Raw genomic sequence first — 24517 nt, 5'->3', positions numbered from 1 at the left:
TTATCCATAGGACTATCCGGTCAATAACAATCCAAGCCAATCTCTTGGCCGAGATCATTTAAACTCCCATTTCAACTCTAAGAACTATCCACTGGTTTCTTCTCAGAAATTTCCTTCCACCTCAAATTCTGACCAATAATTCAAACCCAAATGAATGCACTGTTTTGTTCTCAGAAATTGTCTCTTTTCTCCACTTATCTACAAAAGGGCTCCATCAAATCCTTCCTCTGCAGTCTGACAACAATGGGTCACTTTCCCTTCATCCTCATCTTCATCAGAGTGACCTTCATTGACATGGGGAGAAGAGGGCAAGGTCGAACTGTTTGTTCAGGTTTGCATAGTTGAGACAACTCAGTGTACCAAAAGTTCAGACAATGCTCCTATGCCTCTCATATCTTGTGTGTTGACAGCTCTGTTCGAACTTTCTCGAACTCAATAATATGAGCTTCTATCAATTTGTGAAAGCAGCACTCATCTCGTGGGTTAGAATTATTGGTCCCATATAAATCTGAACCTACAATATGAAGATCAAAGCTTTTAAACCAATTCATTGAAACTCATTACATGTGTCTTGGTTGCCTTTTTAGTCATGCTATGCTCAGGAGTTGTCGAACGACTCGGGTTTATACATGACTCAGGTTTGGGTTGTTACGGTCGCCATGGTTGGTGGAATGGGATGACATACTCGTTATCATCCATCCACTTTTCCACGCCTCCAAACTCTGCCTGTGGAGTCTGGAGCCGAGTACGACTTGAACAACTCCTTGTAGTTCCTGCCCTGCTGACTCGCGTGAGATGCGTGACTCACTCATTGTTCTTCGTCACCCTTCGTCCTCCATCGTCGACCCTGTTAGAAATGCTGAAATGTTTAACCGAATTTCATTGATTGTAAAACTAAAGAGTACAAGAGTTGATCTCTGTATTTATAGAGAGTTTACAAAGCTTGCGTAAGAAGCTAACTAATTCTGTTATGACAGCTAAGCTTGACAGCTAAGATAACTAACTTGACAGCTAGGCTTAACTGCTAGGGTAACTAACTACTTAACAGTAACACACTGTAATTAGAACACTACTAACAGTAACTATACCAGACTATATAGTATACTCTAATAGACCCTTGATACGCGCAATGCCCTCTCGATACTCGTACAGTTAGTCGTTTTCTCCTTCTCGCCTCAGTTTTTCTCACCACTTCTTTAGCTCTCTTCCGCCAACATCCTTACCAACTTCTTGAATCATGCCTCTCTTTCTCTTCCATGCCTCCTGCTCCTTCTTCCCCGCCTCTCCTTCCCTCTGTATGCCTCCAACTTTTTCTCAATCGCTTGCCTTTCCTTCATTTTCTTGCTATCACTAGTTAGTTAGTTACACTACAGTTCCAGGGTGGAGCTCTGATACCAGTAGGAAGTAAGAACCATTAATAGAAAGCTAAAAAATTTAATTCTGTATTGATGAATTCCCAATTTCCAGCCCTCTACAAAACTCATAAACCAAGGAGAAAAATTCCAAGAACACTGCTGAGTAATTAATTAGAGTTTCTACCTCTTCCAGCTAATTTATTCTTTTCGAGAGAGAAAATATGAACGATAAAAGTGGTGATAGAGAAAGAGGATTTGAGAAAATCATTGTTGTATTTCTTTAGCTGTATCCCTAATATTTGTACAGTTTAATCATTTTATTTAGTTATCTGTAAATCTGTAAAGAAATATGGATATCAAGTTCCATTTGAATAACTGTGTTTCAGGTTCAAGGGAAATCCAAGTAGCAAATGCACGGCTGAGGGTTGTGTATTTCCCCTTCACAAAGGTAATACAGATAACATATAGTATTTGTCTATTTAGATCTGAAATTCATAACCAATTCAATGAGTATTTCTATATTACAGGGAAAGGAGAATATCGAGAGGATTTTGGAAAAATTAGCGGATGATGGTTGTGTAATCAGAGAAAACTTCCTAAACTTTAGTCGTGTATCTGTGAGGCGGCTTGGCCGTCTACTTCCTGATGCTCGCTGGGTAAACTTCCAACCTTGGCTTTGAACTTGCAGTGAAAATTTACCCTGTACTTTGGTTCCAGCAGCTGTTTTCTTATTAAAGCCATATGATTTACTTTGTCGTGCAAACAAGACTTCTTATTCGTCTTGTCCTTTCAATTTTTGCCTATGTAACACAACTATACGTATGACTGGACTTGTACTATTCCTAACTCATTATTTCAATTAATTTTATTCTGCAATGTCTTTTCTCTTTTCCATCCTTCCTTAGCATGTGCATACTTTAAAATGTGTTTCTATGTTGATTCATTTTTATTGTTTATTTTATATATTATGCATCAATTTTTTTCCATTGGCTCATTTGTTGTTTGGTTTTAGCAAATTTTCTTTTTAAGTAGTTGCCGCTAAGTTGAAATCATGCCTTGTTTCAAACCATTTTTGTATGTTGGGTTTATCATGCTGCTGTCATGAGGAGAAGTATTGACTAGACATTATACAATCAGACCTACTTGTTGGTTTGAGCTTGAGCTTTTGAAGAATCTTCCTTTGTACCATATCTGAACCACTTCATCTCAGAATTGGGCAACAAGCACAACACTGACTGCCAGCAGGCTTCAATAGGAGTATGCTAAATCATAACGGGACTGAAATAAATAAGAAATTTGACAATTCTAATGTTGCTTTTTGTTCATATAGATTACATGTTTTTCCATTTAGTAGACTCTCGTGTTTTCATTTTATTCATACTGAATCTTAATTCCTAGAGTGCTATTGACTTGCATTTTCATTTTTGTCTACAGACTTTACTTCCTTTTATGGACATTAGGAACAAAAAGGGAAATAGAGCTAACATATTGAAAAGATGTTCGCTGAGGGTGAAATGCTTCATTGGTATATCGTATTAGTGATCCGTTACCAATACTTTGTATTTACTTTTTGTTTCTTTGCTTGTCCATCTAAGACAAACTTTTTAATTTGCAGAAACTGATGCTGGTTTTAAGCCAACACAGACCAAGGTTAGACCTGCAATACTTGCATAATATTACTGAATATACTATTTTGTGTCCTTTACTAACCTGACCTGTGTTCTTGTTTTGTCTCTAACTGTTATGTAATTTCACTTTTTTTGAACTACTTTTGAAGTAAGTTATAAGTTTTTCTGACTATGTAATGATCTATACCAGACATAACATCGTTGTAATATCCTTGCTAGTACCAGGACTAACTAATTTTTTGAAGTTTATTGCCAATTAATTATTAACTGGAGCTATTTAAACTATTATGTCATGCTTGAATTGAATCTTTCTTTGTATCATATACGCTAGCTAAATAATTTCTTATAAAGGGGAGAACAATCCTTATCCCTGAGCTAACATGAGCGGGTGTGTTGAGGTCCTAGATTGACTAGAGATATGACTAAATAATTCATTATAAATAGTAGAGCATAGCTACGTAACTTGAATTGTAATGGATTTTTTTTATATTTGCTTATGCATGTACGCCGATGAGATGAAACCTTGGTAGAGTAAATTGGAAATCAATATAAAGGCATTTACCATTGGATACAGAAGCAATGGGTTTGCTCCATTGTTTTTAATGTCTGACTACAAATATATACAAAAATGAACCCGTCTTGTATTTTATTTTCTTCCTGATTTAATGATCATCAAGAAGTTATTGCCTTTTCAGACTGATCTAGCTCACCACAGTCCTTTGACCACTGCTCTGAAGAACATAGGCAATAAAATTTCAGACAATCAGAAGGGTATTCTTATTAATTCCTATTACACTGTTACAACTTTATTGTCAAGGTTTTTAGATACCCAACTAACTAGTTATTTAAAATCAGCAGATGTTGCTATTGAAATTTTTAAGGATCGAAAAGTGTTAACTCCTTTACAGCTAGAAAAAGAGTATGTGGAGTGGTTATTGCAAATGCATGGTCAGTATGATGAAGAAGCTGATTCTGGTGAGGATCAGGCAGTTATTATTGTTAATCCTGAAAACAAAAAGGAACTTCGGATCTCTTCAGATGGTATGTGTTCAAACCATAGTTAAAAAAATAGTTTCCCTCTCATGAAATAAAAAACAATTCTTCCTGAAACAGTAATTTTGTGATATGAACACAAACTATTCTATTGTAGTCTAGGGTAGTGAAAATACCAGTGTATGTTTTATATATGCTACTACTGAAAAAATTTAGTCTTTTATCTGATTATCTTTCTTATTATATGCAGTTATCAGAGTTCATAAGGTTCTGAAGAGAAAGGAAAAATTATGGAAGCACGGAGAAAGAATTAAGGTGCAAAAGGGCGCATGTGCTGGGTGTCACAAGAACACTGTTTTTGCAACCATAGAGTACTTTTTGCTCGAAGGATTTGAAGGAGACGCTGGTGGTAAGCTTTCTGATTGTAGTACATAAGTTTTTTTTTTGATAGGCAAATGTTAGTAAATTAGTCCCTCCTCCGGGTTCGAACCCGGGACCCTTCATCCTCACCCCACCTAACCCTTATGTCCCTAGCTCTTACCACTTGAGCTATCCTTCGGGGACGATTGTAGTACATAAGTAAAGCATTAATTTTTGACTTATCACCCTTTCTTCTGTGTTGTGAACTAAATTCTTTTATTTTTAATAAGCAATTCAGTCCTGCTTGGTGATAATGATAAGTCTTCTTATTTCATATGCTAAAGGAACAATTACGGGTCAGAATCTTAGTCGATGTACCATATTACACTGAAAGTTAACATGATTGTGGTATTAAAAAAACATGGTTGGCAAAAGTCATGGGATTAAACAGTGTCTTATTGGTGGAATACTGTAATGCATTTTTTATGTGAGATTTGTTTATTTCATCGTTTGAATTTATCTTCAACAATAAGCACGGAATAAAATTTAAATCCTATATTTCAGGAGTCATGTAAAAAAGTATTTTTACATAATAATCAAACTCATCATCTTCTGTTGATCTTTAATGTTCAACATGGAATAAATTTTAAATCAGTGTTGTTAAATAGCGGCGATAGCGGCCGCTACCCGCTATAGCGTAGCGGGAATTTGCTTCACCGCAATCGTTATGCCGCTACATAGCGGCCACCGCGATAATCGCGATCGCGGCCGCGAACGCCATAGCGGCGTTATGCCAGAAACGGAAATAACGGATTTCATGGAATTCAAACGTTTTTCTGGCTAGTTTTTAGGGTTTTAAAAACAGCATATAATGGGCCACCTCCTATTAACGCTAATTCCCATTAATTACCCTAATTCCCATTTTCAAAAAAAAAAACCCTAATTCCCTAATAACTATTCTCTATATTAACGCTTCAACTCTCCTCTCCTCTCTTTCAAATTCTCTCTGGTTCTCACTTCTCAGAGACTACACTCTACAGCACGGTTGCAACTTGCAAGCAAACCTTCTTAGAGTTTCTGCTTTCTGCTGAGTAGATCATACTCTTTTCCGCATCCTCTCATTCCTCTGTTTTTTGTTGAAAACCTATACTCTGTTCTTCAATGTTTCTTCTTCCTTTACCTGTTTCACAGTTTTCTTCTCTGTTTTTCAATGTTTCTTCTTCCTTTAACAGTCATCTTCTCTTCTCTTTTTCTTTTATTTTTGTTCAAAACTCATGATCTGTTTTCCATTGTTTCTTCTTCCTTTACTAAACTTATAATATATTGTTTCACAGTTTTCTTCTCTGTTCAAAACTCATGCTCTGTTTTCCATTGTTTCTTCTTCCTTTTCTCTTAACTTATCTCTTACGTATTCTTATCTCTTTAAATTGTGCTCTTTTGAGACTTGCATTAACATTATGTTGTTTTAAGTACTTTTGTTATCTGTTTTGAGCTCTTGGACAGCCTTGAATTATGTTGTTTTGAGACTGAGTTAAAATTATGTTGTTTTTAACTGTTTTTTGTATAATATTGTACTTATTTTAACCGCTATGCGGTAACCGCTATTTGCCCGCGACGCGATCCGCTAAACGAAATAGCGGATTTTTGCCTCGCCGCGATTTTCCGCGATCGCGATTTGACAACACTGTTTTAAATATTGTAGGTTTGTAGTCAAATAAGAAAGATATGCTAATTTATTATCTCCCTTTTCATTTTGAACAACGAAACACTGAAACCTACCTAGGGTCTGTTTGCCTATGGTTTTCGTAGAATTGATTTTGAAAGAATTGATGTCAAAAGAATTAATTTCAAATCAAGTAAGTTTAATAAAATTGATGTCTTTTGTTATGATATTTTAAAGTTTAAACAACTGTAGTCTCTTTTAAGGTGTTGAGGTAGATATTTCGTGTGGGTTGCTTATCTAAAATTGTTTTTGTCAACGGAAAATGTAAAAGTTTCAACTATTAGTTGTAGAGTCAATTCCATCTACATTTTGTTTTTGAAACCCAATTCCATCTACATTAGAATTGATTTTATATGCATACAAATAATTGTGTTACTTTTACTTTGTGTTTGAATTTCCGTTACAATCTCCTAAAACCTTTGTTGAAAGTACATGAAAACTAACAGAAATTCAAACTCATGTAATTTTACTCTTGATAGAGATTTATCCGAACAGACAGCGGCGAGTTCCCCATCAGTTGTCTGTCTTTGTAATTGTCGGTTGATTTTAATTTTTAATGTTTAACTGTAATGTTTATATGTCTATTAAAAAAAAGAATTTAATAACTGCACAAGTTTTACATGGACGTCCATTCTTCTTTCACCCTCTTTACATTTTATAATTATATTAAAATTAAAAATAACCCAAGAATGTAAAGTTATGGAATTTGATTGGAAGTTTGTCTAAAATTTGTTTATATAACTATTAAATTCTAAGACCTAAAAGTAGCGAAACTGAAATTATGTCGTTTAGTTCATACTTTGAAATATAATTACATCCTATGACTGTGGTTTAATTTTAAACTGCGGACTGGTCCTATTGTACTAAAATTAAAGAAGAAGCAACAAAAAGCTAAACACTTTATTCCCTTTCAACTGAACTATATTAACTATATAAATAAAAAATAATATGCTGTAACCAAGATATTAACTTCACATTTGAAATTATGTTATGATAACATGATTAAAGCTGACCACTTTTATTTTCGTTTTGTTAATAGGAGACTCCCGAATCATATGCAGGTTAGTTGTACACATTTTTGCAAAACCTTCTCTAAGCCAGTGTTTCCTCTAAAATTGTTGCACCTCCAGAATTATCACTGCTTCTTGTTTGATTTTAAAGGTCAATGGATATTCCAGACAAAAATGGATGTCTCCTCTCAGTCACTGATGAAAATGCAAGTTTGGAAATTCGTGGTTCTATGTCTATACCTATCGGCGTGATCGACTCTGGAAAGGTCGTAACTATGAGTCTGATTGTTTCGTGTTTTTTATCAACAAAAGATACTTTTATTTTGAAAAAAAATGTTTTTTTAATCTTTTTTAATCTGTTTAAGATTATAAGTAAGTCTGAATATGAAAAAAGAAATTGGGAAACTATTTTGATTAGATTCAGGGAACAATAGAATTTTTTTAGTTGTATGTGAAAATTTAAATGAAAAGTGATTCTAAAGTTGTGAGAAAAAGTTGATTTTGTTTAGAGATTTTATATAAATTATCTTTTGATTTTAAAGGATAATTGCAGTTTATTTCACGAAGTTACTTAAATTACCTTTTGAAAATAGTCAGAAATATATATATATATATATATATATATATATATATTCTTATTTTGTGCATCTCAAATTAAAATTAACACATTAAAAATATTATAATTGATTTTTAAAATTGAATGCACTTTTGATAAGTAGACCTTTAATTAGGAAGGTCTATGTTAGGAGGAAGAGAGGAGTAGCAGGAGTTTCAAGTCATCGTGGACCTGAGGCTTAGGGAGTTTCAAGTCATTGTGGACCTGAAGGAGAAGCAGGAGTTTCAAGTCATCGTGGACCCAATCTACTTAGTAGGAAGGTCTGTGTTAGGAGGGAGAGGGAGTAGCAGGGAATAATAACTCTCTAGAGAGGGTTAATATTCTGTTAGCAAATTGTAACTGTTAACTACCTACTATAAAGGTTGATTAGTAGGGTAGATAGCGTCAGTTTTGGGTTGTTGAGAGTTGTGGAGAGACTGGTCTCTCGAATAACCAGTGGCTTGTTCTGTAAGCTTGTCAGTTTCCTCTGTTTCTTCTTCAGGTTCCGAGAGAATCAATAAAATTCTTCTCAGTTTTCTCTCTGGTTTATCAATTGGTATCAGAGCTCCATGCAGGAGATGTGGTATCGAATTTCTATGGTCAAGAAGAGTTTGGAGCAGGGTTGTCAATAGCGCGCCATTGCGGCGGGCAGAAGAGGAGGTTGAGGAGTTGGAAAAAGCGTATTTTCCAAGTCGACAAATAAGAAGCCCAAATGTTCCAATTGTCTCTCAAGAGCATAGCCGAGTTTACCTCTAGAATGTCCTTGAAAGTTTGGGGGGAATTGGGACAACTGAGAGTGATTGTTCTGGTGGATTGTGGTGTTTCACACAATTTCATTTCTCAAGAATTAATGTCTTCTGCGCATTTTCCAGTGGTGGAAACTCCTTATATGGTAGAGCTTGAAGATGGACATAAGGTGGAATGTCAAGGGAAGTGCAGGGATGTTCAATTAAGTATTCAACACATCCCAATTGAACAAGAGTTTTTTCTGTTTAATTTGGGGGGACTAGATGTGGTTCTAGGTTTGTAATGGTTTGCAAGTTTGGGGCACATTAGAGCAAATTTTGAGGAGCTGAGTCTGAGATTTCATGTGGGGGAGAAGGTGTTGCTGAGAGGTGAACTTGGTCTCATTAGGAAGAATGCTTCTTTATCTTCCTTGGTTAAGGCTCTGCAGCAACAGGCTGAGGGGTTTTGGGTGGAATTTCAGCATCTGGCTGAGGTACAAGAAGAGTTGGTAGCTGTACCTGAGCAGTTGCAAGGGTTGATGGGGGATTTACCTCCCAGTAGAGTGCAGGATCATGCCATTCACTTGCAAGAGGGAGCTGCAATTCCAAATATCAGGCCATACCGGTGTCCCCACTACCAAAAATCTGAAATAGAGAAGTTAGTCAAGGAAATGTTAGATGTTGGAATATTCAGACCTAGCATTAGCCAATTTTCTAGTCTAGTTATCTTAGTTAAAAAGAAGGATGGTAGCTGGAGATTTTGCATTGACTACCGGGCTTTTCACAAGATTACCATACCCAATAAATTCCCCATCCTTATAATTGATGAGTTGCTTTATAAATTGGGGGAGGCTAAAAACCGCTTGTGACATAGAAAAAACAGCTTTTAGGACCCATGAAGGCCACTGAATTTTTAGTGATGCCTTTTGGGCTCACTATTGCCCCATCCACTTTTCAAGCTTTGATGAATGAGGTTTTGAAGCCCCAACTGAGGAAATTTGTTTTGGTCTTTTTTTTTATGACATTTTGGTGTATAGTCTGTATCTGGAAGACCACATTATTCAATTGAGGTAGATCTTTGAACTACTGTTTCAGAATGGGTTGAAATTGAAATTAGAGTATTTGGGCCATAATATTAGTGTTTGTTTGGCCAATTGAAATTAGAGTATTTGGATTATTTCTCATGGGGCAGCAACTGCCCCATGAGGATGTCAAGGGGTTAAGGGGATTTTTGGGGCTCACAGGCTACTATAGAAGGTTTGTGAAAGGATATGGGAAGATTGCTAGACCCCTGACTTTGCTACTTGAAAAAGAATAGTTTTGTGTGGAGTAAGGAGGCACGACTAGCTTTTGACCAGCTCAAGCATGCCATGATTGACCTGCCAGCTTTGGCAGTCCCTGATTTTCAATAACTTTTGTTATTGAGAGACTGGGGTCGTCCTTTTACAGGTGTGAAGGCCCTTGGCATTTTGGAGTTCCATCATATCTGATCAAGGGCAGAGGAAATCTGTTTATGAAAGGGAATTGATGGCTGTGGTAAGGGCTATTCAGAGGTGGTGACGTGATCTTTTTGGCAGCCATTTCATCATAAGGACTAGGGCTGAGCATCGGGCGGGTTCGGGTCAGACTTGTCGGGTTTGGACGGTTTTAAATCAAGGATATCTTAACCCATTTTCGACCGAATCAAGAATCGGAACTCGGGTGCGGGTTGGGTTGGTGGACGGGTTGGACTGGTCGGTTTTCACGGGTAACAAGTGAACAAGGGAAGAAGAAGGAAAGGATAGACTTTTGGAGGGGATGGTGACTAAAATTGAACAACACAGCCTTGTTTGCAGTCACCACCAAAGAAAACAAGAAGAACCAACATCCAACATGGGAGAGAGGAGGAGCAGCGGCGAGCCGGCAACTATGCTTCGCCTCTTCAAGCCGCACCGGTGAGGAAAGCAGCGGAGGAGAGAGGAGGAGCAGCAGAGACTATGCTTCGTCTCATCAAGAGTTTCAAGTCATTTTGGACCCAAACTACTTTGTAGGAAGGTCTATGTTAGGAGGGAGAGAGGAGTAGCAGGGAATAATAACTCTGTAACTAACTCCAGGGAGGCGTAATATTCTGTTTGCAAATTGTAACTGTTAACTACCTACTATAAAGGTTGATTAGCAGGGTAGTTAGAGTCAGTTTTGGGTTGTTGAGAGTTGTGGAGAGACCTGTCTCAAATAACCAGTGACTTGTTCTGTGAGCTTGTGAGTTTCCTCTGTTTCTTCTTCAGATTCAGAGAGAATCAATAAAATTCTTCTCAGTTTTCTCTCTGGTTTCTCAATTTTTTTTATAATTTCATTTGAATAGAAATTATATTTCCCTTTATATAAATTCTTCAAAATGTTAATTGCTTTATTGCACAATCTACAATTTTTTTTTACTGAAGTTTATTTTATGGAGTTGGAAGGATATGTGCTATCTAAGGATTTTAACGTGTTACAGCTCGTAGCTGTTGCAAGTATTGAATGGGAAAATCGTCTTAAGAAGAAACAACAGAAATCTCCTGCTTTGATTGACTTGCTGGGTTCAGACCATTACCACGATTCAGAGGTTGATGGGGTTAGTATTATTATTTTGTCCCATTCTGCTGATAGAATTTATCTTTCACTATATTCTTCAAACAATCGTTTTTTTGCACAATCTTCAAATCATTTATTTAAACTCTAAGATAATAACTGTATATCCTAAATTTTTTACTATGCAGTTGGAAGGACGTATGATTTCTATGCAGCTCGTAGCTGTCGAAAGTACTAAATGGGATAATCGAGTTAATAGGAAACAACAGAAATCTCCTGCTTTGATTGATTTGCTGGGTTCAGACCATTACCAAGATTCGGAGGTTGATGGGGTTGGTATATTTATTTCTTCCCATTCTGCTGATAGAAAGTTTCTTTCACTATATTCTTCAAAATTACAATCTTCTAATCATTTATTTAAGCTTTAAGAAAATGGCTGTATATCCTAAATTTTATATTATGCAGTTGGAAAGATATATGATTTCTAATCAAGTCGTAGCTGTCAAAAGTACTAAATGGGATAATCAAGTTAATAAGAAACAGCAGAAATCTCCTGCTTTGATTGATTTGCTGTGTTCAAACCATTACAAAGATTCTGTAGTTTTTGGGCTTAGTATTATTTTTTTCCATTCTTCTCTCCTGTAAATTGTTTTGGCATTTGCATAGTTTTTAATTTATTCGCCAAATTTACAAAAAAAATACTGATTACAATTCTTGAACTGTACTGGTTTACGAAAAATTCGATTACAAATGTTCTTCTTAATCAACACCTGTATTGCACATATATAGCTTTTCATGTTTCTTTTTGTCAAAGAGGTTTCTTGAGCTCATAACTGATCTGGCCTATATTCCTTTAGTTAAGCTGTTAAACTATATATTTTTATGTGATCCTGTTTATATGTCCGCTGACGGTAGGTCTTTAATCTTGCTGTAAAAACAAGAAATCGCTGAATCTGTGTTGGTTTTAGCTGTAATGCAGGCACATTTTTTATTTAACATTTATGCCACTGCTGATATTGACTTCATTATATAAATTTTTCACAACTAACTTGAATATAATCTGGACTCAACAAAGGGAAAATTTAAGAAAAATTAAACAATTTTCAGATGGATATTTTGAGAAACTTAACATCTTTCTATAAAGGACATGTTTATGTTACCATAACATTGTGAAGGGTTATGTTGGGTATGCTGTATGCAAAAGAAATCACTAACCGCAACTGCAATTCTGTCGTAGAAATGTCTCTTTGCTTGCATTATACCAGCTAAGAATATAGCTAGCAACATACCTTTTTTGCTCATCCTCTAATACATTTTTTTCTTTAGGTCCTTCCTTCAGAATGTTAACACATTCCTTGAGAAGTGACTTTTTTATATGGAAGCTAAATTGACCTTCTAAAATTGCTAGAATTTTAAACTCTCAAGCTACTCTTTTTGCATTGATCCTGTAGTGTTTATGAGACTTTGATGAACTCAAGAACAAGAACTGAGATTTTATTGATGGAATTGGAACTGTGATTCACAGAAACTGAGAATCAAAGCTCAGAGTACAATAATGGTGAATGAAGAACCCTAGTTTCCCTCTGGAATATTCGAGAGTCCAGTCTCTCCTATTTCCAACTGAATATCTAACTGACTCTAACTTCTCCTTTCCCTTTATTTATACCCTTCCCCAACTGACTTAACAGTAACTGAACTAACTAACTGATCCAGCTGGCAATAACTGCCTACAATTTTAGTTATCCCTATTTAACTAGGCTATAGCCTTTCTCCTATTTCTCCTCTCATAAACCTTCCTAATTGGAGGTCAATGTTCATCAGACTTCCTACTGCAAAACCATTTACATGCTAAAGTGGCTACAAAATTTTTGTTAAAAGTAGGCTGAGATGTTATTTTAAATTTGGTATTTCTATATGTACAAAAAATTAAATGAAATTTGGTATTATCATAAAAATGTTAATTGTTTAGTATGTTTGGATACCAGTTGAGTGCAACATTAACAAACTTTCATCTTATTTAACCACAACAAAAAACCTTGTCCCACTTAATAAGGTCGGCTATATGAATCACACTACACCATTGAACTCCATAAAAACCAGTGTATAAGAGATATTATTGATAGTTACTCCCTCCGTTCCTAATTATAAGACCTAGTTTTAGATTTTTCATGTTCCAAAATATAAGACCTTCTACAATAATCTAGCAAAAAGTATTCTACTCTTCCATTTATAACCCTCACATTAATTGTGTGTTTTCAATTCCAAAGTTTTAATTATCACCTAGCATTAATTAGTGAGAGAAAATGACACATATTAATAAGCGCAATTTTTTGTATTAGGGCTTATAATTAGGAACGGAGGGAGTAGTTTATTTTTAACAATATTTCCCCAAGTTCTTTTTGGCCTCCCTCTACCTCTCTTCACAGGACTAAATACCATGTTATCAACCCTTCTCACCGGTGCCTCCAAAGGTCTTCTTTGTATATGTCCATACCACCTTAACCGATTTCCACAAGCTTCTCCACGTTACCCTAATATACTTTTATCTTAATCAATAAAAAATTCTGGTCACTAGGTAAATCAATAAAAACATTTACCATGAAATGTGTGCTATTATCCGTTTGCTCTGGGATGAATGAACGAATACCCCCAAACATACCTTTAGTGGTTGACTTTTCTTTCTACCTATACATGCAAATTGCCTAATATGTTTTGCAGGGCTGATTTTCATTTATTCCTATGTTCTGTTGTCTAGCAGCACAAACTGATTTTCTCTTCTGCTCTTTTTTTTTTTGGAAGCGTCATGCATTAAGTTTTCTTGGTAATTTGTCTACTAGATTGATTCAAATTGTCAAAGTTATGAGAGAAACGTGATTGTGAAGCCTTCTCTTGCTGCTGTGAAGTTTACCCTTCAAACTGGTGACCGAATAGATGTGAGGTACGATCACTTTAGATAACGTCTTTTCACAGCAAAACTTTTATAGTTTTTTCCAGTGATGTACTAGTTCAGACATAGCTGTTTTCCTTATTCTAATATATTCTGTAATTTTACATTCCTGCACATGTACTGTTAAACTTCTGATCTATCATATGTTTACATTAATATGCCCTTGTTGAATTGATTATAATTTCTGGACAGGGTTGGTTCTCCTTTTCCAACCTTAGCCATTGCAGGTTATGACAGCCAAGATAAACGAGTACCTTTTCAATCAATTTCGGATGTAACAATCAAAATTAAGACAGCTAATAACTTGCACTTTGATGTTTGTGGAATGAAAAATACGATTACTTCTGACAAACTGACTTTAAAAATTGAGGTATGCTAGTTATGTAATTCTTTTTTCTTATAGCTTGAAAGAAAACGCCTATTGAATTGTTTTGGTACATGTCATAGGATGCAATGGTCATAAGTAATGAACTTGACAAGATACGGCCAAGCTACAGAACTTCTTTGTTTATTGAATCAAAAAGTATCCCATTTGTGCTTTCAGTTCCATGTCGAGGTGCTCATTATTGATGTTGACTTCTTCTTCATCTGGAAATGAGTTTGTTTTCTGGTTTGCTCATCTTTGTTTTATGTTTCATATTCAGTTTATCCAGGTGTTCTTAAACTTGTTGAACTGAAGCCAAAAATAACTGAAGATCAACTAGTACCAGGTTACATTTTTGAAGAGTTTATGTTGGAGGTATTTTAGAATGTGTATAAATGTTGAATGTTATAATGTTGAATGTTATATATTTTGGCATTATCTAATTTCTCCGGTTTTACTTATTCTTGGATGGGTGCTTCGCTCAACTGTCAAGGTGCATTAAATAGGATTTTGTAGTTGTTTGGTATGATTGAAAGACAAGAGAAAGAATGAGGCGTGTCTTCGTTTTTTTTGTTTGGTTGGGTAGAGAATGGAAGAAGAGATTATACTTTGTTAAGAAATGATATTTTTACCTTGAATAAATAAACATTTATAAATAAATATGATATTAATGGAGGGATAAAATGGGAAAGTGTGTAAAAAAACTTACTCTCTTCCGCACTTTTCAAATTAGAGAGACCCCCAAAAGTTGGTGGGTCCCACATATTATTTCTCTCTTCCCGCTATCACTCTCTTCTACCTAACAATGTTAGAAACCTCTCTCCATCTAAAATCACCTCAAACAAACAAAGTATAACCAAGGTAAAATGTCACGAAGCCCCGCCAAGACTTGGACCTGTACAATGAGGCAAGAACAGATCTTGAGGCATCATTCGATGTATCCTTTAAAACTTGGGTCTCATGAAATAGTGTTGATTTTCAGTGCTGAGACCACTATTTCTATCACAAAAGATCTTTTGGGCTCATCATATGTTTGGTTCTACGAAACAGTATTGCTTTTCATGGTGAGTAGATGAAGCAAACAAGCAATATGCAGCAAAAACCACTTGATCTAGTGGCTGGAGATAGGGTGATTCTTAAGTTGCAACTTGTAAACATTTGTTTCAAGATCAAGAGCTAAGACAGCAGGCAGACAATCAGCACTTTCATGTTGGAGTATGAGCTGATGAAAGCCTTAGCAGGTCAACAGTTTGGTCGCCCGATTGGTCGGTCTACTTGGATGGCGAAAGGATGAAAAGCACAAAGGAGTGAGGGTTTTCTCAAACAGGGCCTTTTTTGGATTAATTCTAAAGTAAAAAAAGCCTAACATTATCAGTTGAGGGGAATTTCTTAGTTTTCACAAGTCCCATCAGATGCCACACCGCTACATTTTCTTTTTCTATAGCTGCCGTGACAGCTACTAAAAACTAAACCCTCTGGAAAACCTGTAGTGTCCAAGGGTCGCTATGTGACAGCAATCTATAGACAACAATATTGAAATCTTGTGTTAAGAGTTTCATAGTGTATCTTTTTGATTGGTATCTGAATTTCTATATATTTAACATGTTTGGATTTAGCTCCTCTAAAGTAAGATAGTTTACTTTAGATGGTCCAGTAAGTCATCACAGCCATTAATAGTGATTATTCTACTGTAAAAAGTCAATAAGGCAACCCAACAAATGGTTTTGATGGCTTACTATTAATGTTGGACTCATAGCTTATGGAATAAGCGCTTATTCAAGGGGATCTTGAGTTCATACCATGCAAACAATCAAGTGGACCTTGAGTTCATACGTTTTTTTTTGTATAAAATTGGTTGTTTATTTATTTTTAATCTCCTTGAAGAGTTAATCAGAAGCTTTTAGTTATTGTAATTTTTATGTATTATTCGGAATTGCATTAATGGTAATTTCTGGCTGACATATTGATGTGTATCATTCAGATGTTTGATAGTTATGGAAACCATGTTCCTAAAGGATTGGAGGTTACTATTACTCTGACTGGATTCATCCTACTGAATCATTTAGGTACAGTGCACCAGGTAATGCTTTTGTACCAACTATGGTGTACTGTGATAAACATGTATATATGTTTATATCATCGTATCAATATAATGACACTGATTATCCTTTTTCCTTCTTTTTATTTAATTATTTTACACTGTTAGGACTCTGTCAGAACTATGTTAACTGTTTTGGTAACCGAGCTTAGTTGGGACTTGGGAACCCTTAGATTTAATCTTATGAGATATAATTGGTCTATCAAAATTCTTATATACAGGTGGATGAAGAAGGAAGAATTAATCTTAGTGGTCTACTGAAATTGACAGCAGGTTATGGAGAAAATGGTACGTACTATTTAGTTTTGATATCAGCTAAGCTACTGGTCTTAATTGGCTGCCCTTAGTAACTTTCATTATTCCCTCTAACTTTTAAATCTTCTACATTGTTGTAAGTTGTTTTCTTTTTTGAAAGCTGTGAAGACTTGTCTTGACAACTATTTTATGCAGATTCACTATGTTGTTTTAATGTTTTCGATTTTTCTTATTTCCACCTCATGGTCTAATTTGTTTGCTTCATGGTGCAGTGTCCATATGTATTACGTTTGAAAATAAAACAATGGTCAAGCAGGATTTTTCAACTGTGAGAAGGATTTTGAGAATTGCATCAGGGGTTGGTTTTTCATCACCTTTGTAAAAGTGTAAATAGCTTTTTTTCCCGTTTGTTTCAATGGTTATTACATGAATTCAGGTGCCTGATTTTTGTGCTGCTGGTGGTCACTTGGAAAACATTGATTTTGAAATTGTCAATCCTGATGGAGAAGTAGATAGAAAGATTCATCACAGCGATAAAGATGGCCAGTTTCATATGCTTACAATTAAGTCGGACTTGTTAAATGCAGAGGAATCTGTTCGCTACACTTTTATGCATGGACGCTGTACTGTCCCTTTAATCCGTATTCCAGTGAACGATGGGATTTTTTGCTTTGAAGCTGCTCATTCGCAATATTCAGAGCTCTGTCTAATTGTTCAGGTTATATCATTTATGTCTTTACCTATTTTTGGCCTCGCTTCGAATAATAACTGTTAAGATTTGTGTGCAGGTTCCTGTTTTTAAAACACCAAACAAGAAGTTCGATCTACCTCCAACCCCCAATAAGAGTATCATATTCCTGCAAGATGATCCAGTACTTAACCAAGAATGTAACTTAATGCTTTCCGTTGTAAATAATGATAATGATGACAAGGTATCAAAGTTGAATTCTGCTTTGTTCTTTGATATGAGTGTTTAATCTGTGAATAAAGAATGTCCTTTGTGTTTTTTTATCATGAATTGTAGTAATTCATGATACACTGAACTTGTTGAATAGTGTCAGTCATGGACTATCTCCTGAAATGTTTAGGTGATAGTGTGAGATTGGGTTTATGTTTAGGTGAAGTATGAAAGTTTTGCGGTTGTTTTTATACATCTTACATAGTCATTGTTTGGTTACAGAAAACTATTTGTTTACGCTTTTTAGTCTCTTTCAATAAATTCTTTTCTTCAAAACGTCTGTCTTCATGTGCATGTTGTTTGCAGAAACTTGGTGAACTCATCAGATTGGGTGAGAAAATTGCTAAACTTGAAAAGCGTCTTAATCTTTATAATGAAGGAAAGGCCGAAGCTGAGCAAGAGATGTTCAAACTACTGGGTTCTTTTCTCTCTCTATTTTTAGCTGTTGTTATTAAAGCTAGATAGGGCATAGAGTATTTAATATAATGTTTATTGGATGAAATTTTGGTACTTGATGTCTTGAGTTATATCTGTTGATGCCACTGTGCATTTATGAATGCTAGTTTTTTCCTGTTAACGTCTTAAACTAAAAATTGATCAAAATAAATAAATTGTTAGAATTTAATATAAAACCATCGATGTGGACCTTACCCAACAACTTAAGCTTTTGGGATAAGTGGTTGTTTGACATGGTATCAGAACCTCTATAACTTAACGGTCTAGAGCTCGATCTTTGCTCCCCTCACGTTCTAATTAAAAAGTGGAATTTAAGCACATGGTAGGTGGGCCTGTGCATTCGTCCACGCTTCAAGCCCAAATGGCTCTTGCGTGAGGGGGCGTATTAGAATATAATATAAAACCATTGATGTGGCCCTTACCCCTTTTGGGATATGTGGTTGTTTGACAGAAATGATTTGATTTATGTCTGTTTTAATTTTTCACAGAGATGGTTCAACATTACCAAGTGGGCAATATGGACTCTTTGTTTACGAAAGATGAAGTTGTGACCAGAATTAAACGCGTGGAAAACTGGGCATCTTCTGTGTTTTGTGATCTTTCTACCCAAGAAAAGCAACCTTTTATGGAAGATATTATTGGGGTCGTTGCCCTCCTGGGTACCGTTCAGAGACCTCAGCTTAGTAGGTTTGTATAATCCCCACCCCCCTTTTACTTCCCAAAGAAAAGATAAAAGATGAAACAGGAATTTCTTGCATTTCGGCTCTATTTTACTTCTGAATTTATATCTTTTATGTGCAGAATGTTGGCAGAGTATCTTGGTGAAGATAGAATGCTAGGTGTTATCTGTAGATCTTTTGACACTGCAACTTCTCTTCAGAACTATATTCAAAATGGCGAAATCGATTCTGAGCAAGCTTTGCATGCTCAAGCAGCTGATCTTGGAAGAGCTATAAGCAAGCGTTTCCTTGTTATATGCTTTGAAGAATTAAGGTAATAGGGTGCTTAATGAGCCATGACAGTAATTTTAATTGTTATATGATTAAGTTTTCATATATTTTTATCAAATATTTATGATAAGGCCTTGTGGCTTGCTGCTTTTTAGTTCCTTGAGATGTGCATGCATTGGTTTGACAGGCCTTACACGCGGTATTTGCAAGAAAATGACTCTCAGAGAAAGCTAGCGTTGCCTAATCCTAGGTTACCAAATGGGAGTACTCCACCAGGCTTCATGGGCTATGCAGTTAATATGGTTGACCTCGACATCAATCACTTGCAGACGAGGACAGCTTCAGGTCATGGGCTTCGGGAGACAGTGCTGTTTAGCCTTTTCAAGAAGCTTCAAGTTTACAATACAAAAAAGAGCATGGAAGCTGCCCGTGCTTCTATAGAGGATGGTGCTGTTTCGTTAGATGGTGGTATTATAAGGGAAAATGGAATTCACTCACTTGGTTTTGGGTATTTATATTCTCTCTTTCTCGCTCTGTTTCATCTTCAATATTCACTCGGCTCTGTTTTCTTTTTATTAGGGCTTGTCAAATGACCATTGGTAATCCTAGGTGGTCCACATATCTTAAATATCATTGGTCCACCTAGAACTTAGGGTGATTGTTACCAAATTTGTTTAGGGTCTTTTAGACAACTCTTTTTTACTACTTTTTGGTATTGTTAGGAACCAATTATCCAAAAAGTTTAAGCTATTGGGTGAATAACTTTGCATAATTTTTTATTATATTTCAAACACATCTCTTCACGTAAGAGCCCACTTGGGCGTGAAGCGTGGACAATGCATATGCCCACATAGCATGTGCTGAAAAAGGCAAAGGTCGCACTCTAGACCACTTGATCATAGATGCTCTGATACCATGTTCAGAGAAACAATGCAAAGGAATGAGGGAGAAAAGAAGAGAGAAGGGAAGTGGAAGTGAAAGTCCGCTAGGGTTTACATTATGAACAACTGCTTTATTAAAAGATAAACTACTTACCCATATTTATAGTAATGAGTAGACTTTTGATTTTTGTTAAATTAGGAAACTTATTAATACTCTTAATCCTAATTAAATAAGTAAAAGCCCATCAATCTACGAAATAATCTAAACTGCCTTAATTACTCTAAGCTAAGACCAAGATATTATAAGCTACTCTAATGATATGATAGAGATATTATGAGATATCTTTTGCATATTCTAACACTCAAGCGTAAATTAACTTCCCTTTAGAAAAAAGAAAAGAAGACATTGTCATTGCCATATAGAAATGGAGAAAAGAAGACAGACCATTGAGAGAAAGAGTGTTGTTGTGAGTGAGAGAGTAGTAGGTGAGCTCATACTCGTTGAAACCCTTTAGGGTGCGATCTCTATGCGGTGCGCCAGGGAAAACATGTGTCCTTGCGCCGCTGCCGTGAATGAAATAGAAGATAACCTCATTTTCTCCACATATTATACCATACTAGATTCATTAATTCTAATATGGTATCAGAGCCTATCCTAGATCCATTTGTTGTGGAGACCTCCCATATTTGGGCCACCCGTTTATGTTAATTCCAAGCTTCAGATATTCAGCCCTAGGCGTGAGAGGGTGTGTTAGAAGTCCCACATTGGCTAGAGATGTGGCCGAATAAGTGCTTATAAAGGGTAGAACAACCTCAACTCTTGAGCTAACTTTTGGGTTGAGTTCGGCCTCCCTAAGTCTAATACCCAAACCCAAATTCTTAAACCAAATTAAAATTTGGAAGGGAAAAATGGTCATCTTTGAAATTCCTCTTTTGAGAGAAATAATGTCTTCTGTTCATTATTTTTCTCTAAGTTTACCGGTCATTGTTGTTACTCTTGATTTACTCCATATAAACGTCAGTGATGAAAAAGAAGAGATATATGATGAAACATATTGGAAGAATAAAAAGTAACAACGGTGTTCTTAAAACCCTCTCGATTACAACACCCTATTTTCAATACGTTTTATTATAAGATGAAAGTCTTGTATATCTCATTATACCCTCCCTCGGACATATGACAAGATTCTCCCTGTTATTGGTCGGAATTTTATTAACTTCATCAGTTATTTGAAATATATATTGTAAATAATGTTATAAAAACTGCCATGTATGACATATTAGAATTTCTGTGATTGTTTTGTTTCTTTTAACCTTCATATTTACTTATGTGTGATTTTTGTCACTGATTTTTTCTTTCATTCAAAACTCACTAATCATTTAATTTTTAGGGATCCATTTATATGTTTCCCTTGTGTGAACCAGAAGAATCTACCTCCAGAAACTAGAGCAATCTGGACCCAGATTGAAGAATTGAAGTCTGACTTTAGGAGGAATGAAGAAACTATCAAAGTAGCAACTAAATATCATGAGAAGTATCTAAAGAAATTTAGAAAGAAAGAAAATAAGTATGCTAAGCTTATTGATAGAATGGTGCCTGAGACTGAGTCTTTCGGAATATAAGCTGAGTGAACTGTCGAATATGTCGGATAGGCTTCGTTGATGGATATGCGCTATATGTTTTGGATATACCTTTAATTTTGAGGTTTCTTTATTTTCTTTGCTACTCTTGAACACCATATATGTTTATCTGTTTTTATTATTAATTCAAAAAAAAAAAGGCATGGAAGATTTCAGCAGATGGAAATGAATGTTTTTGATAGAAAAAAATTCAATTTATATTTTATGTTTTTTTTTTATTTATAATTTACTTTTTTTTACGTTTATACTTTATTGCTCACTAGTATTGTGACTTGTGCAATTCATATGGGTTTTTCGTTTTATTTTATCACATGAATTTGATAAGCTTTTTTTTTTTTTTATAGAAGTGCAATTATTTTATTTATTTGTGTTTTTGTCTTTGTTTAGCATTATTTAATTCAATTTTTTATAAAACAATTTAGCACTATTTAATGTTTTTATTTTGAACTTGCATTATTTAATGTTGAAGTAACATATATGAGGTAGTTCCATTTGTAACAAAAAAAAACCATATATGAGAAAATAATAGACATGAGAAAATCCTCTTTTTGCAACTGCAATAATTACATTTAGAATAATGATTGTCCTGATGAATTTCTCGAAATTAAAGAAAAATATAGGAAACTTAATAGTTAGTTCGATTGCCTAAATTATAAAACAATAACGACGTCTAGCTCAAGGTCAAAACTTACCATTGCTATTAACATATTTTCTAAAAATAAAAAACATAAATGTACTTGTGAGCAAATTGAGTATTTGTAAAAAAAAAAAAAAGTAAATTGAGTATTGATTTATTTACACTTCATTATAGTTCCATTTTATTATTTTATATAAGTAAATTTCTAAAAAATAGGAAATTAATGAAAAATATTCTTGTTAATTGATATCTCAAATTTAATTGAGTTAGAAATCTAATCTTTCTTTAAATCACCAACCACCATCACTGCTCTCACTATTCACCAGCAAAACCCTTAACCCACTATATTATTTACTATTTCTCTTCACCATACCTTCAATATAACTATGTTCTCATCATTTCTCTATTCACTAACATGTTTACGATTTTCTCATGCTTCATGGAAGAGAGAACCAAGCTTTATGTCATATTGCATGCATTTTGAGCGGTGCAAGATCAAGTCCTAGATGATCATTCGACTACTCTCTCTCACTCGCATGGCCCGTTATAAGGCTATTCTTGGCCTTATATAGGCTGGGCCATGCGAGTGAGTAGGGCTGAGGAATCACGATTGGAAAATTCTTGGCCTTTAATGTCTTTTATTGAGAGCCCTTTGGGCTTACGAAGTGGAAGTGAAGGTCATCTTGAAAGCACTACTCTTTTGGAAACAGTTTTCTCATAAACATATTATGGTCAAAAGTGATTCTTTTGCTAGCTGTAGGTTGGGTGGGATGGCTTGATTGTGTTGGAGTAGTTCATATCTATAGAGAAGAAAATTTATTATCAGATTATCTAGCTAAAATAGAGTGCAATAGAGAGTCTCCTACTTTGGTAGCAATTTGATTTTGTGTAACGTTGCTTTTCCTACTTGAGAAGGGTGGTCCTTCTTGTACTCAGCATTGTCCTCATCATCACAGTCAGTGTGGATATTCAGAATGAACTCCCTGACCAATTGGTCAAAACACCTGCCAATATCCTTGACAATCTTCATCAAGCCAACTTCAGTCAACAGATCCACAATCTCCTTGAGTTCCAAGGCATCTTCATGAAGTTCTCTTTCAACAGCCAGCCTCCTATGAACCACAAACTTCCACCTCTGTGCAAAATTTGCAGAGTGGAGCGACACATTATCCACTAGAGCATCAGGAACATTGGTAGGAATTCTCCTCCCTTTCACTCTCTTCCTTGCAGTGGTTGAGATGTATGGGACATCTGGCACGACATCTGACTCAGAGTCAGAGTCAGATTCAGAGACATGCTTTCTTTTTCTTCCAGCAGTGGCTTTAGCCTTCTCTTTCTTCTTTTCTTTCTTTTTCTTCTTCTCACACTCTTAGACCTGAGAACTTCTAGACGTCTTGGGGGTCTTGAGAGATGACCCTTCCTTCTTTTTCTTCTTTCCATCTGCAATCTTCTTGCTTGCAGAGACAGCAACCTTCTTCACAACACTAGCAGGAACAACAACCTTTGTGATTAGTACCTCATGAGATTCCTCATCATTAGAAGCAACAGTTTGTTTTTCCTTTCCCTTTCTAGAAGAAGGTTCAGGATTCTTCTTTGGAGTGACCTCCACAGAGGATGAGATCTCTCTTCAGAACCAGTGGCAGAACCGTGTTTTTCTTGAGACTCGACATGTGGTGTAACATCTGGTGCTATTGCAGCATCAGCAAGGGTCTCCAGAACATCATTGTCACTTTGTTTACTTCAACATTTGGAACATCGTCTTCTTGACCAACATCAACATTGTTGTCAGGCACGGAGTCATCAGAAATGTTCTGAGCATTAGAAGCTTTACCAGTTCCTTTCTTAGTTGCAACATGCTTGATTCTCATACTTCTTGCCCTCTTGGCAGGTCCAGAAGATTCTGGAGATGCAATTGTAGCAGAGGAGCGAGTCACCCTAGAAGGTGTGGACGATGAAGACTTCATTCCAAGAAACTTGACACCATGAACATTTGTGACAGGTTTGGGACCAGCAACATTCTTCTTTCCTGATTCTTGAGACATGATGTAGGAGAAATTAAAAGAAGTTTGAAGATAACCGTTTGAGGTTAGAGATTTGAGCGAGAGAGAGTAATCTCCATTTGCACGATCAAGGAAATGAGAATAGATAACTTCCAACAAGCGATCAAGGGAGATTAAATAGAAGGAAATATAGTCGTTGCCCTTGACATGTGTCAATAACTGCTATAAGTAAGTTATTACGCAAATCCCTAATTTTCCTCTTAAATTCTCAAATTTAGCCACATCCAATGTCTTGTTGAAAATATTTGCTAACTACAACTCAGGTTCCACATGCTCAAAAATGATTATTTTCTCTTCAACTAAATCTCTAATAAAGTGATGACAAATGTCA

The 24517-nt window shown here is 35.6% G+C and overlaps 2 protein-coding genes across 3 annotated transcripts in view; one reads left to right on the top strand and one right to left on the bottom strand.

Annotated features, from left to right (window-relative positions):
- The window catches only part of LOC130710163 (structural maintenance of chromosomes flexible hinge domain-containing protein GMI1), a 28966-nt gene extending 7272 nt beyond the window's left edge, over window positions 1-21694 (top strand). Inside the window, exons 13-37 of one of the 2 annotated variants that reach the window (XM_057559323.1) lie at window positions 1742-1803; window positions 1883-2011; window positions 2790-2880; window positions 2971-3005; window positions 3679-3754; window positions 3839-4024; window positions 4227-4385; window positions 7099-7120; window positions 7221-7335; window positions 10866-10982; window positions 11128-11271; window positions 13777-13877; window positions 14079-14256; window positions 14334-14442; window positions 14531-14625; window positions 16232-16330; window positions 16570-16636; window positions 16876-16961; window positions 17040-17321; window positions 17392-17535; window positions 17868-17979; window positions 18506-18704; window positions 18819-19010; window positions 19155-19475; window positions 21240-21694. In XM_057559323.1, coding sequence (XP_057415306.1) covers window positions 1742-1803; window positions 1883-2011; window positions 2790-2880; window positions 2971-3005; window positions 3679-3754; window positions 3839-4024; window positions 4227-4385; window positions 7099-7120; window positions 7221-7335; window positions 10866-10982; window positions 11128-11271; window positions 13777-13877; window positions 14079-14256; window positions 14334-14442; window positions 14531-14625; window positions 16232-16330; window positions 16570-16636; window positions 16876-16961; window positions 17040-17321; window positions 17392-17535; window positions 17868-17979; window positions 18506-18704; window positions 18819-19010; window positions 19155-19475; window positions 21240-21471 — 3353 coding nt within the window. In that variant the 3' untranslated portion in view covers window positions 21472-21694. The remainder of the gene's footprint in view (window positions 1-1741; window positions 1804-1882; window positions 2012-2789; window positions 2881-2970; window positions 3006-3678; window positions 3755-3838; window positions 4025-4226; window positions 4386-7098; window positions 7121-7220; window positions 7336-10865; window positions 10983-11127; window positions 11272-13776; window positions 13878-14078; window positions 14257-14333; window positions 14443-14530; window positions 14626-16231; window positions 16331-16569; window positions 16637-16875; window positions 16962-17039; window positions 17322-17391; window positions 17536-17867; window positions 17980-18505; window positions 18705-18818; window positions 19011-19154; window positions 19476-21239) is intronic. The other variant, XM_057559324.1, reaches the window with a different exon arrangement.
- Window positions 21695-22988: 1294 nt separating this feature from the next.
- On the bottom strand, window positions 22989-24168 carry LOC130712908 (uncharacterized). Its single transcript, XM_057562725.1, has 3 exons — window positions 23866-24168; window positions 23510-23729; window positions 22989-23389 (listed from the first exon to the last, which is right to left on the bottom strand). Exons 1-3 carry the CDS (start codon window positions 24166-24168, stop codon window positions 22989-22991), a joined length of 924 nt encoding a protein of 307 aa, XP_057418708.1.
- Window positions 24169-24517: the final 349 nt, after the last annotated feature.

Source organism: Lotus japonicus, chromosome 4 (genome assembly GCF_012489685.1).
Source record: "Lotus japonicus ecotype B-129 chromosome 4, LjGifu_v1.2".
NCBI classification, from domain to species: Eukaryota; Viridiplantae; Streptophyta; class Magnoliopsida; order Fabales; family Fabaceae; genus Lotus; species Lotus japonicus.
Note: the sequence above shows the minus strand (reverse complement) of the source record. Positions and strands in the feature narration are given on the sequence as shown.